This window comes from Anopheles darlingi, chromosome 3 (assembly GCF_943734745.1).
Source record: "Anopheles darlingi chromosome 3, idAnoDarlMG_H_01, whole genome shotgun sequence".
Taxonomy (NCBI): Eukaryota; Metazoa; Arthropoda; class Insecta; order Diptera; family Culicidae; genus Anopheles; species Anopheles darlingi.
Window position 1 is genome coordinate 70,220,968 of NC_064875.1, and position 10,000 is coordinate 70,230,967.

The window sequence follows — 10,000 nt, forward strand, 5'->3', positions numbered from 1 at the left end:
TCACCATGTTCCGTGGGTCAATCCATCTTCCATCGTTATCGAGCCTCCTGTGGTTTGGATTCTACTACTTGACCGTTGTTGCAGCACGGCCCAACCTCGTGGATAACGGTACCGATTCACAGTTGAGCGATCATGGTAACGACTAAATCACGTCGCAAGTGCGAGATCTAGAGAGTTCCTAATTGCTGTCACCGTTTCTTTTTTTCAGAGTTTACCTACGTTTCCAGCTGGCCCATAGTGGATCGTAAGCTGGGATCCGTCTCAGCGGTGGCCATTAACGGGGGCGGTAATGTGGTGATTTTGCACAGAGGATCGCACGTTTGGAATATTGCGTCGTTCGACGTAAAGAACAACTATCTCAACGCAACAGGTGGTCCCATCGCCGAACGCACCGTACTAACGTTCGATCGTAACAGTGGCCAGTTATTGCACGAGTGGGGAGAAGATCTGTAAGATTATTTTTCAAACGGAGTCTTGGAATCTGGTCATTCATCAACGATTACTCTCGGCCTCTCCACAGGTTCTATATGCCCCACGGACTGACGATCGATCATGAGCAAAACTACTGGATCACGGATGTAGCTCTGCACCAGGTGTTCAAGTTTAACGTGAGCCATTCAACGAAGGAACCCGTGCTGTCGCTGGGACAACGGTTTCAGCCCGGAAATGATTTCTATCATTTCTGCAAACCTACATCGGTAGCCGTACTTCCAAGCGGAGACTTTTTCGTCGCCGATGGTTACTGTAACGGACGAATCATCAAGTATACGCCGGAAGGAATACCGATCCTATCTTGGGGACGAAATTCATTCATTTTGACCCGTACTTTCAATCTGCCCAGCGGACCGATTCCGACTAGCTTCTTTGCTATACCACATGCCCTTACCGTTGTTCCTAAACAGGACTTGCTTTGTGTGGCAGATCGGGAACAGGGTCGTGTGCAGTGTTTTCACACAGCGAACGGTACATATCATTCACAGTTCCATAGCGATGAGATCGGAACACGACTATTCAGCGTAAAGTACGTCGAGTACGATGGAACCGACCTACTGTACATCATTAATGGGCCACAATTCAACATCGATTCTAAACCGATTGTGGGGTTTATTTACGAAATGGGCGCCAATCGTGTAGTGGGACATTTTCGCCCAGAGAACTCGTTGCACGCGTTCAGCAATCCACACGAGCTTGCCGTATCGGACGATGGAGTGGAGGTGTATGTAGCCGAATTGAATCCTCAAATGGTGCACAAATTCCAGAGAGTCACGCGCCACGGTGAAGATGTTCGGTCTTCAACCCTGCTCAAACAATCCGCAGAATTTCCCACAACTGCCCCTAGGCAAATGGAAAAAAACGTAGATATCAAACCGATAAATATGAAGGATAGTAGTGCTGGTGGTGGTCTTACGGTTGGTACAATTCAAATATTTTCCATCGTAAGCACCTTACTCACGACTGCGTTCCTAGTAGTGTTGATGGCGCGCATATTCTGCTTCCGTCCCAGTACTGGTGCGTCCGAACGAACTGATGAGTTCACTCTGGTGGGCTTGCAGGACCGAGACGACGACATGTAGACATTAAACATTCCGGCACACTGCAATATTAACAGTCTGATCTGTGATCTCAACAGACCGTAAGAGGGCCTTATAACTTATTAATCATTCCTTCCAACGCAGGATAAAATACGTTACGCAGGAGATATTTTATAGAACAGAACGTCCGTTTATATTTAAATATACAATGCTGGAAGCACGCTAAAGAAACATTACATCCATGGTTGGTAAGATAATTTCATTTAAAGGCAGTAATGGCATGATTCCGTGGCGATTCTATCGGGTCGAACATGACATCGATTCTAGCGTTGCAGCCTGCCGATGGGAAAAAGAAAAATTTATTAACCGCAAAAGGTAAACAGTGTTGTCAAATTCCCTCACCCCTTTCTCGCAGAAACAGCAGGCGATCGTACAGGATCAGGGTCTCTACCAGCGGAGCAAACATAAGCCGCAGCGTGTAGAACTTTACAACATCCTCCCAGCGCTCCAAGCGTCGCAGGGTTTCGTCGGAATGTATCTCTGTGGTGGGAATTGAAAGACCCATCCCCTCGATAGCCCGACGTGAGTATTCTTCGAATGAGACCTCCGTTGCTTTTATGCCTCCTCTGAGCCCGGAGTGTTTCGATTCTGGTCTCAATCGTACGATGATGCATTCGAGGGCAGCCCGATAAGCGTGTACCTTAAGCTCTTGGTAGCACTCCAATAGCTTACTGCTGTACTGTTCTATCGCATGGCATGAAATTTCTCTAGCCTGATAGCTCAGCATTAGGCCGCTGGATCGACAGAACTCGCTTAAAGGAAACCCGTAATTATTGGCCGTATGTTGATCGTGTAATTTCACGCAGGACAGTTTCATGTAGCAGCAGCAGACAAGTTTTATGAAACGACACTCCTTGCAGGCCAGAAATAGTCGGAGCAACGATGGTGCTAGGTCTCCACAGGGATGTAAACCGATCAAACCGAATTGAAATTCATCTTTGTCAGTGTTCGGTTCGGAAAAATTCAGTGTTCGGTGCAGCATTTGAACGAACCCTACTGGATCGATTTGCTTCAAATTAACTCGCTCGTGAAGATGAACTGGCTTCACCATGCTGGCCTGCAATGCTGGATCCCTTTTGACCAATTTTTCCCACAATTCCGTGTCTTTTCGTCTAAAATAAAGAAATAATAGTTGTTACTACTACTCGGTATGCTGTAGAGATCAAGATGTACCTTGCGGCTTGAACAAACGATTCGTTTTGTTCGAGACAGCATACTTGATAGCCAAACCCAAGCGAAAGAGCCCTAGCGAGATTACCCTGCCCCGAGCCAATGTCCACCAGCGTATAGCGGTTCTGCGATGGTTCTTCATTCAAACAGCTAGCTGCAAACTGGACAATTTCGTGGCGTTTTTTATGTTTGACTGATTTTTGGAACAGCCCCGCATGTTGATGAAAGGCGCTGTTGACCCACCGCTTTTCGAACGTGTCGCTCCCGTTGCACACTCGGTGCTCCCTCGAAAGAGCCAACCGCTGGAACAGTGACCTGAGCGATAAGATCGCCAAGGGCCAGATCGTGGATTCGGTTTGTCGGCGGTCGAAGCGGAGTAAATCGTGAAGCTGTGGGACGGAAATGCTCTCCATACAAGTGCGCCAACTGGTGGGCAGTCTTTGAAAGTGATCCTCTTCATAGAAATCCTAAAAACATAACAAAACCATTGGTTCCCTTTCAATGCCTGAAGGCAGGAAATACTTACCACTATGTAGGCGTCTATCAGCCATTCGTATGAATGCAAGATTTTTCGAATTTCGCTAATTTTTTGCACCAACTCATTTTGCATTTGTGCTGCTCGCGGACGATTTTCTTTATGTTACACTGCGCCTAGACGGCAAAGAGAAAGCTGAGAATAGCCGTGGCCACACGGGGCGAAAACTCTAGCGCAAACGAAAAAATTAATGCCAAAACGTTTACGCTTGCCGTTTACATGCTGTCAAACGATTATTGGTCCGTGGAGCGTAAAACCTAGCGTAAAAGCTTTTTGCAAACGGTAGGGCTCACAATATGTTCTTTTTGTGGTTTACATCGACAGTGAGTGATCATTGCTAGTGTATTCAATCCTTTTCTTCAAAAAAACGATTTTAATTTCCTCAACCCGGCCATGTAAACATATCGAAGCGAAAACATTTTGGCATTAATGTGCAAATTTGCGCGCAAATTTTCGCTCCGTGTGGCCACGGCTAATGAGAAAGGCGAAATTGTCAAATCAAAAGTTTTTGCGAAGTGTGGAATCAGTCTTAAACCCGGTCTTTAGCGTAAATTTTCGGTCGAGCGTAAATTCTCGGATCCGTCCAGATCTGCGGCACTAACGTTCCTTTTTCGTCCCGACTTTGATTCTGACTCCGTGCATGACGACCTGCATGAACGTGGATGCCACCCTTTACGCGCTGGAGGTTTTGAAGAATTGCAAAAGATCGCGGAAAATTGGCCGTTTCAAGAACCACGAAGCTGTACGTAAAAATCGTTTAAAAATTATCGCCTGTGCTGGGATTATTCACAAGAATAGTGGATTTAATTTGTAGGACGTGAGTTTCGAGAAGAGGAGCGGCAGTTATAAACAACCCCTTTTTGCGGCCGCGGGGAGGGACCACGTTATTTTTGTTGCACGAATTATTGTTGCGGTCGTCCAGAAATGAGCAAAAATCCCTACCGTGTAGCCGTGTCCGGGTGAGTTTCGGTCGGTTTTGCGGTAAGCAAAGGGTTGATCGTGCAAGGAGCGAGGAGTGCGAGGCGGGATTGCCGCGGAATCACGATCCCCGGATGATCAACATCTTGCGAGCGAGATAAAGTGAGCCAGTGCTATGAAAGATAGAAAGAGCGAGCAATAGTTGTACAAGGTGGATCGAGCGGAGCGGTGGAATACGCGAAAGCTTCTCAGAACAGTTCTGACGCAAAAATCGATCCTCACGACGAACGGGCAACGAACGGTGGAGAGAGGGGTGCGCTAACAACGGAATCATTATTTGCGGTCCGCGAAAGAATCTTTGGAAGGGTGGTGATGGTCCAGTCCAGGAGCAGCGGACGTCAGCTGATCATCCGTGAATTCGTGACGATAGTTCCAGAAGAGTGACCTCCAGTGGAACGCAACAACAACGGAGCGAAAGAGGCTGGATCCCTTCCGCGAGGTGTCTGTGAAGATGCTGTGTTGAGGATGCGAGGTGGAACGGTTACTGCGGTGTTTCAGTGAAGTGGCCAATAGGCAAACGCACGATTTCACGGGACGGGAGTATCGTGACCGATGGTGAAGCTGTGAACCGTCGCGCGTCTCCCAAAGAAGGAAACGGTTAGTGATAATAGTGATAGCGACTGACGCGCGAGTCGCAAAGGGAAAAGTGATTGTGAAGCACGTTCTGAAGAGAGAGAGAGAAGGAGGAAAGGGTAGACCGCCGGCGAAACGTTGAAATTGATACGCAACCAAGCAAGAGTGGGTGCTTTGGCCGCCACCGTCGTCGTTGTTTCGATCCGAGATACGGGACGTGATGCGTGCAAAGGAGAAGGATACCGGAAGGTGAGCTACAGCGAAAACGTTCCCGCAAATCAGCAACATCACCGAGAGACCACTGGTAAGTACCCCATTTATTCGCTTTTCCTCACCATCATCTCGGTATCAATTGATTTTTGCCGAGAGAACACGTTTCGATCTCTTCAGCACGAGTCGTCGTGGAACTATAGCGCGCAGGTCACTAGCGATAGGTGTAGGAGTGTTTTTGTATTAATGATTTGCCATCTCCTTTCGCTAGTGTCCTCGCCCCAGTGGGAATTGGATCATCCCGTGGCCAGGCCAAAACATTACGATCCACCATCTCTAGCGCCTATCTGGGGGGTACGCACATAAATATTCATAAAAACTTCCTTAATTCGGTACACAAATTCCAAACCAAATGGATCGAAGTGGCCGATAAAAATTTGCATACTTGTTGCTTCTCCAATCGGCAGCAAACGGATTCGTCGTCGCGTCGCTCGTTTCTCTCTCTCTCGCCTTTCACAGAGCAACCAGGCGGTGCTTTCGCTTTTCCACCATTTTCCACACCAACACCAACTAGCTAGAAATGCGCGCCTCGCACGTTCTCGTGGTTCTCTCGTACCAATGCTAACTCGATGGATATACGAACGAACGAAGAGAATCGGGAACCTCCGGGATTCCGTCGCATGCCTTCGCCGTCACCATAGTGAGCATGTTTCAAGGACGCGGACGACGTACCCTTCGCCCACTCCGAGCCTACTAGGCAACCAGTTTTTCCTTTCCCCCGGCGTTATTTTCCTTCCTACTCTCCTTGTGGGCGGGAAAGGGTGGCGGGTGAGGAAATGCGAAGATCTTACTCTCGTTGTTATTGTTATTCCTGTTGGAGCCGGGGATGGATGCCCGTCGCCATGGGGTTTGTCGTGAAGCCTTACGAGTTGGGCAAGAAGGAGCCAAACGCGAGCGTGTTAGAGGCCAAACTAATTTACTCCCCTTTATACCACATCCTTTCACCCTCACCCCGGAACATCTTCTCGTTTTCGTGTCCTGTGTACAATTCAGGGACATTTCCTTTCGACCAACAATTCCTTTTTGGTCCAGGTTTGTTGCCAAGACGCACATTGTTCTGGTTATCTTGTAGAGAATTTCGTCTCTCACCTGCGCACGGAGTCAATGTCACGGACCAGTTCAGGAGTTCGATTGATCCAGGCACTTACTCTGCAGGCTCTGTGGCTGTGAGACAGGTTTCCCTTTTGTCTCGTCCACGATCCAACCTGGACGAGCCCTAGAAGGCGGACCCTTTGTAAGAGGCTTTTGCTTCATCACCAGTCTGGCATTATGAGCGGTACAGGTTCACTCCAGCGTCCATCGATCTTTTCGGGATGTTCTAGCCCCATCAGTGCTGGTCCCGCAGCTCATTACATCGCGTGTGTAAGCTGGCTGGCATGGAATGTGCGATCGCGCGCCCCTTCTCTTCCCTGGCTAATGATCGATGATGGATAGGACGAGGATAAAATCCATTCTGGCTCCGCTGGCGCCCATTAGCTTCTGCTTCTCCTCTTGTGCCGAACATCGACCGCCACTAGCAGTAATCGTGCAGAAAAGTGCAAAATCACGAGTGCCCGAGTGCCCGGAATGGGGAAAGGAGGAAGGCAGCAGACTCTTTCGAATATGATCGAGAACGCAGCGCGCGCAGCATAACGTTGACCTCTCGCTATGCTGTGGTGGTTGTGCTGCTGCTGCTGCTGCTGCTGGTGGTGCCGCCGCTGCGCGAGATAAGGCCTGCGCGAAGAAGTCCATCGTTGGGGCTCCGGGTGGCCGGTTTAACTTGTTGTTCGTCACAAAGCGACCAAACGTATCTTGCTTCTTTCTTCTTCTTTTATCTCCTCTCTTTCTCTCCCTTTCTTGGTCTCCCTTCTGCGCACCATCGCTCCCGTTTCTCATGTCGACAATCTCGTGTAAGCGACCGATTTTGTGGAGCGGAGAGGGAGAATGTTAATCATGGCCAACGGTTTCCCTATGCCGATCTGATGCTCAATCGCTGGCTTGCTGGACAATTTTATGGTGCTCCAGTAGTGGCAGGTTACGCGTGTCGCGTGTACCAGCATTTTGACGCAAAGCTTACTTTCGACGCCCTCCTCAAATCATGTTCTCCTTGGTAGTCTAGTCCGGTACAGCAGAGATCTGTCTGAGTTACATTCTCCGATTGTACGGAATTCTTAAAATCTTGTCAAACTCTTTACCACATTCAACGATGTCTTCTGGAAAGACACCCCAGTCGAGAATGTCAACTAAGAAATTCGCACAAATATTAAGAACCTTATAAATAAGCTCAAACTTTCGAGAATTGAAATGAGATCGACTGATCATGCCCTTGATGATAGCGAATATCCTTGAATGACCGATGGCCGCTCCGTGGATGGAAATTTAGAAATTGATTCCAAATGGTGGGCCATGGCAGAACCACAGTAGCACCGCCGCGACCCGGGTGAAGAGGTTGTTTGGTCAGTCCGATACCTTTCCATTTCGTCCCTGAAAACTGTGCGGAATGTTGAACGCATGCGGGGTGGTGTGTCGTACGACGACTCCGTTACGAAACGTAGCCGTGCCGAGAGTGTCGAGATGGCGCGACCTTTCCTTGGTCAGGTTGTTTTAACGACGAAGAAAGATTGGCCGCCGGGGGGTGGCCAGAGACTAGCTTTTCGGCGATAATCGCCGTGCGTCTGGCAGATGAACCCGCGTGTGCGTGCGATCGCGCAAAGTTAATGATGCTCCCTGTCGAAGACGCTGACCCCGAATTGGAAGGTATGTGGCTGGCTAGTGGCGACGGTGGATAATGCGGTGGTGAGTGCCCTCTGAAATCTGAGGTGCGAAATTCGCGAAAAACCAGTCACCTGCCGTTGCGGAATCCTAAAAGTTTTACCAACCAACTCACTTTCACATCCTTTCCAATTTCGGATTTCGGTACTCGGTGTCGGGATCTGGTCCGGTGCCTGGCCAGGCGCCAACGCCAGGAGAGAAGGGACTTTTTGAACTAGAAGGTAAAAGTGAAATCAACGTTCTGATCGCGTTGGGCGATGGAACACATCGTGTTATCCATTGTGTCTCGAACGTCCACGCCTGCTAGGCAAGATGCCTGATGTGTTGATTTTCGACTCCTGCAGCGTGATCACAGCGTTTGTCAGCAGCCGGTAAAGTGACGCTCTCGGCGTTACGAACCTGTTCAATCATCATCTTAAGTGGCTCTTCTGGTCTCGTTTGTCCAATTTCATGCTTCGCGCTAGAGACTCACTGCGCCTGCGACCTTGTCATGTGCTTGTGCGCTGGAGAGGTCCAGTGCCTGTGTTGTGCTTCACACTGGCATGATGGGACCCGAATGCTCATGCTCGCGAGATTTTCGCGGGTAATCATTCATGCTTGGCAAAATATTGTTTCAATCTTTGTTAGGAACTACATGCGAGGTGTTAGGCGGCCAAAACATGAGGAAGACGCAAACGCACGCACCACTGATTGAGTTAGAGCGGAGAAGAGAAGCTTCGCTTCGAAAGAAGGAAGTATCGAGCGGTCAGAGCGCGGATCCAGTGTGCGAGAAAAGGACAGTCGAGACCCTGGCAGAGCGCAAATGATCGCGAGGGAGCGCAGAGTACTATGACATCATTGATTCGTTTATAAGATCACGGGCACCTATACAGACAGACGCGTCGCGGCGATTGTCCAGCCCAACATTCAACCACCGCAAATCGTGGCGCTACCACTACGGAGATCAAGTAACACAACCCAACCATCCAGCCACAGACAGGTTCTGTGCGTATGATCAGCGGTCGTGGACCACTCCGTCGATCGTTCGTTCGTTCGCCCAAGTTTTAAACGATCTTTGGACAAACCACTGGACCCAAGGGCTGGTTTGTGGTTCTTCCGGCAATCGTCCGGGGGTCCTTACATTCACCGGGCGATATGTTGTTCATAAATGAAAACGGAAGCAAAAGCGTGGCGTCTAAACATTGTTGAACATCAACCCCCCCCGCACAACATCACGCAGCGCGGCGTGTTTATTGTCCAAAAGGAATGGAACACTCACACAGCCGCTCGGATATTGCGTGTGGTTGGTGTTGGTGTCCATCTTGTAGGCGAGTGAGCGAAAGACGACGATCGCGCGTGCTGCAAACTCTTTATCATGGCGCGAGCGTGGTGCGCGCGTCCATATCAATGCCTCCACTCCATCTCCAGGCAGCTTGGCGGATGCGCTGCTTGCTGCCGCCAACAACGAATCACGTCATCGTCTGATGTGCGAGTGTGAACGTCACCCGAACGGCGTTCCCCAGCATCATCATCACCCACCGGTGGTCATCGTGTGGCGTTCGCTCATTAGTTTGCGCGATGATTACAGCAGCGCCCGGAGCACCAACTTTATGTTTGGCGGTTTCGATGTTTTTCGCGGCGCCTACTGTTTTCGGGTGGCTGCTGTTTTTTTTTCACCTCGACAAAAACCTCGAACAACGATCGTAGAGCGACCTTCTGGTGACATTTTGTGCTCGCACGCGTGGGCTACTCGATGATAACGCCAGGTGCCACGCTTCACACCACGCGGCGACCTCTGACACTACGTCGTCCATCTGCTTTAGAGGAGATTCGATAAAAAAAAGCCTGATAACGACCCCCTCGCCGACGACGACGTTTTCGCGTTCCGGCATTCGTTCTAAACCCTTACGAATGCTATTGGAAATGAGATGCCGGCGTTTAAGTGATGGGAAGAGACGCGACCGCGCGAACGTGTGCAACTTTGTGCGAAAATAAATACCTTTTAAAGTGTGTAAAACTGGCGAGCGAAGGCCATTAAACTGTGGAGTAATTTGTTACCAGCTGACCGTCGGTGTGTTCGGTCGCGGAGCTCAGATTTCTATCGTATGGCGAACATATTCTGTATTTCTACGGCCAGTAATGAATAAATCGT

The 10,000-nt window shown here is 49.5% G+C and overlaps 3 protein-coding genes across 9 annotated transcripts in view; 2 read left to right on the top strand and 1 right to left on the bottom strand.

Moving 5' to 3' along the window:
* The window catches only part of LOC125956866 (peptidyl-alpha-hydroxyglycine alpha-amidating lyase 1), a 1,865-nt gene extending 291 nt beyond the window's left edge, over window positions 1-1,574 (top strand). The window contains exons 2-4 of the mRNA XM_049689124.1: window positions 1-135; window positions 209-449; window positions 521-1,574. The exon at window positions 1-135 is cut by the window's left edge and continues 86 nt beyond it. Of these exons, the coding sequence (XP_049545081.1) occupies window positions 1-135; window positions 209-449; window positions 521-1,574 (1,430 nt within the window). The remainder of the gene's footprint in view (window positions 136-208; window positions 450-520) is intronic.
* Window positions 1,575-1,695: 121 nt separating this feature from the next.
* Window positions 1,696-3,393, bottom strand: LOC125956868 (methyltransferase-like protein 25B). The gene is made up of 4 exons (XM_049689132.1): window positions 3,289-3,393; window positions 2,766-3,229; window positions 1,935-2,704; window positions 1,696-1,868 (listed from the first exon to the last, which is right to left on the bottom strand). The coding sequence occupies exons 1-4, from the start codon at window positions 3,370-3,372 to the stop codon at window positions 1,792-1,794; spliced, it is 1,395 nt and encodes a 464-aa protein (XP_049545089.1). The 5' UTR covers window positions 3,373-3,393; the 3' UTR covers window positions 1,696-1,791.
* Window positions 3,394-4,187: 794 nt separating this feature from the next.
* Window positions 4,188-10,000, top strand: part of LOC125956861 (myocyte-specific enhancer factor 2) — a 39,285-nt gene continuing 33,472 nt past the window's right edge. For all 7 annotated transcript variants that reach the window (XM_049689117.1, XM_049689109.1, XM_049689112.1 and 4 more), the window contains exon 1: window positions 4,188-5,152. The gene's annotated coding sequence lies outside the window, so the exon portion shown is untranslated. The remainder of the gene's footprint in view (window positions 5,153-10,000) is intronic.

Coding starts and splice junctions, on each gene's coding strand:
- LOC125956868 (XM_049689132.1), bottom strand. CDS start 3,372: ATGCAAAATGAGTTGGTGCAAAAAATTAGCGAAATTCGAAAAATCTTG. Junction 3,230..3,288: donor TGATAGACGCCTACATAGTG/GTAAGTATTTCC, acceptor TTATGTTTTTAG/GATTTCTATGAAGAGGATCA. Junction 1,869..1,934: donor GCTGTTTCTGCGAGAAAGGG/GTGAGGGAATTT, acceptor TCCCATCGGCAG/GCTGCAACGCTAGAATCGAT.